This window comes from Oryx dammah, unplaced genomic scaffold (assembly GCF_014754425.2).
Source record: "Oryx dammah isolate SB20612 unplaced genomic scaffold, SCBI_Odam_1.1 HiC_scaffold_8944, whole genome shotgun sequence".
Lineage (NCBI taxonomy): Eukaryota > Metazoa > Chordata > Mammalia > Artiodactyla > Bovidae > Oryx > Oryx dammah.
The window spans coordinates 1-1291 of record NW_024078498.1 but is presented as its reverse complement, the minus strand read 5'-3'; the positions used below and the strand labels follow the sequence as shown (position 1 = coordinate 1291).

The 1291-nt window shown below is 39.9% G+C and overlaps 1 protein-coding gene across 1 annotated transcript; it reads right to left on the bottom strand.

Annotated features, from left to right (window-relative positions):
* Positions 1-195: 195 nt before the first annotated feature.
* On the bottom strand, positions 196-816 carry LOC120860109 (zinc finger protein 280B-like). The gene has a single exon (XM_040235928.1). The coding sequence runs from the start codon at positions 814-816 to the stop codon at positions 196-198; it is 621 nt and encodes a 206-aa protein (XP_040091862.1).
* Positions 817-1291: the final 475 nt, after the last annotated feature.

Below are 1291 nucleotides of genomic sequence, written 5' to 3'. Positions count from 1 at the left end.
AGGACAATTCACAGATTTGACAGACTGCGGAGGGCTCCTGGGGAGTGGGGACACTTTCAACGTGACACTGCAGCTGGAAGGGAGTAGGAAACTGGCGGTGGCAGTGCTGGCAGGTGGTGTGGTTTTTCCAGCTGTCACCTCTCTGCCTCTCAAGTTCCAAGTGGTGCTTCATGTGATTCATAAACTTGACATTTCTTAGAACTTTCCAGCAGCTGAGGCATTTAAAGGCTGTGTGAGTTTAGGACTTTTGGGATTTGTGCTATTTGTTTCAGAAGTGAAAACTCGCTTTGATACATGAGGACTTTTATTCATATCTTCTGCAGAAACTGCTGTTGCTACTGGATGCTGCAATGAACTTGTGAAGGTAATCAAAGAAGAACGTAACTCCTCTGAGAAGCTATTAGGTACTATCTGTGATGAAATATTTTTATCATCAGCTTGAGACAAAGGCTCAATAATAATAGGACTACCTGTTGATCTTGATTCAGAGGCAGAAACTGTCAAGACAGTCTTTGCTTCTAATGTAGGAGTCACATGACTAACAGGCTGTAATTTGTGAGTGTTACCTTTCCTGAAGTGACCATACCTTTTTCTCCTTGACCAAGAACCCGGGGTGAGTCTGTTCAGTATGTTTGAAACAACTGGTTTTGAAGCTGAGGTCATCCCAATAAAGATCACATCAGCATCTTCATTTACATGTTCCACTCCAACCAAGATCAGTTCAGCAGCATCATCATCTACTTGCTTGGTTTCTCCCTCGCTTTTTGGGAGTTCTGGCTCTTGTTCTTCTTCACATAACTTACATGGTGGTTCCATATTTTAAATACATTTTTATTCTTGGAAGGTGTGGCCACAAGTCCCAGTGCTTCCTTTATACAAACTGCCACCTAAGTATAAACATACTACATATTAGTTAAGTACAGAAAAATGTGCAATTTGATTATCTCCAAAACTCTAGGGTTAGTTATAAACACCCTTATCTTACAGACAAAGACAATGAGTGTCAAAGAGACTGAATGGCAGCTGAAAAACCTATGACTACAAGTCTACATCACGCTAGAATCATAGCTTTGTCCCATGTTCACTTTAATCTCTATTTAAAAAAAGAAAGAAAGAAAAAAAAAAACACCACCACTACTGATCATTAGGTGAAATCACATATAAAGCACAAGTAGTTTTACAAAAGCACTATGGTACAGTGTTGAGAAACATGGACTTCGGAGTCAAAGAAGATTAAAAGAAGATTGGAATTCTAAGTTAACCACACACCAGTTGCATCTTCTTGGGCAAA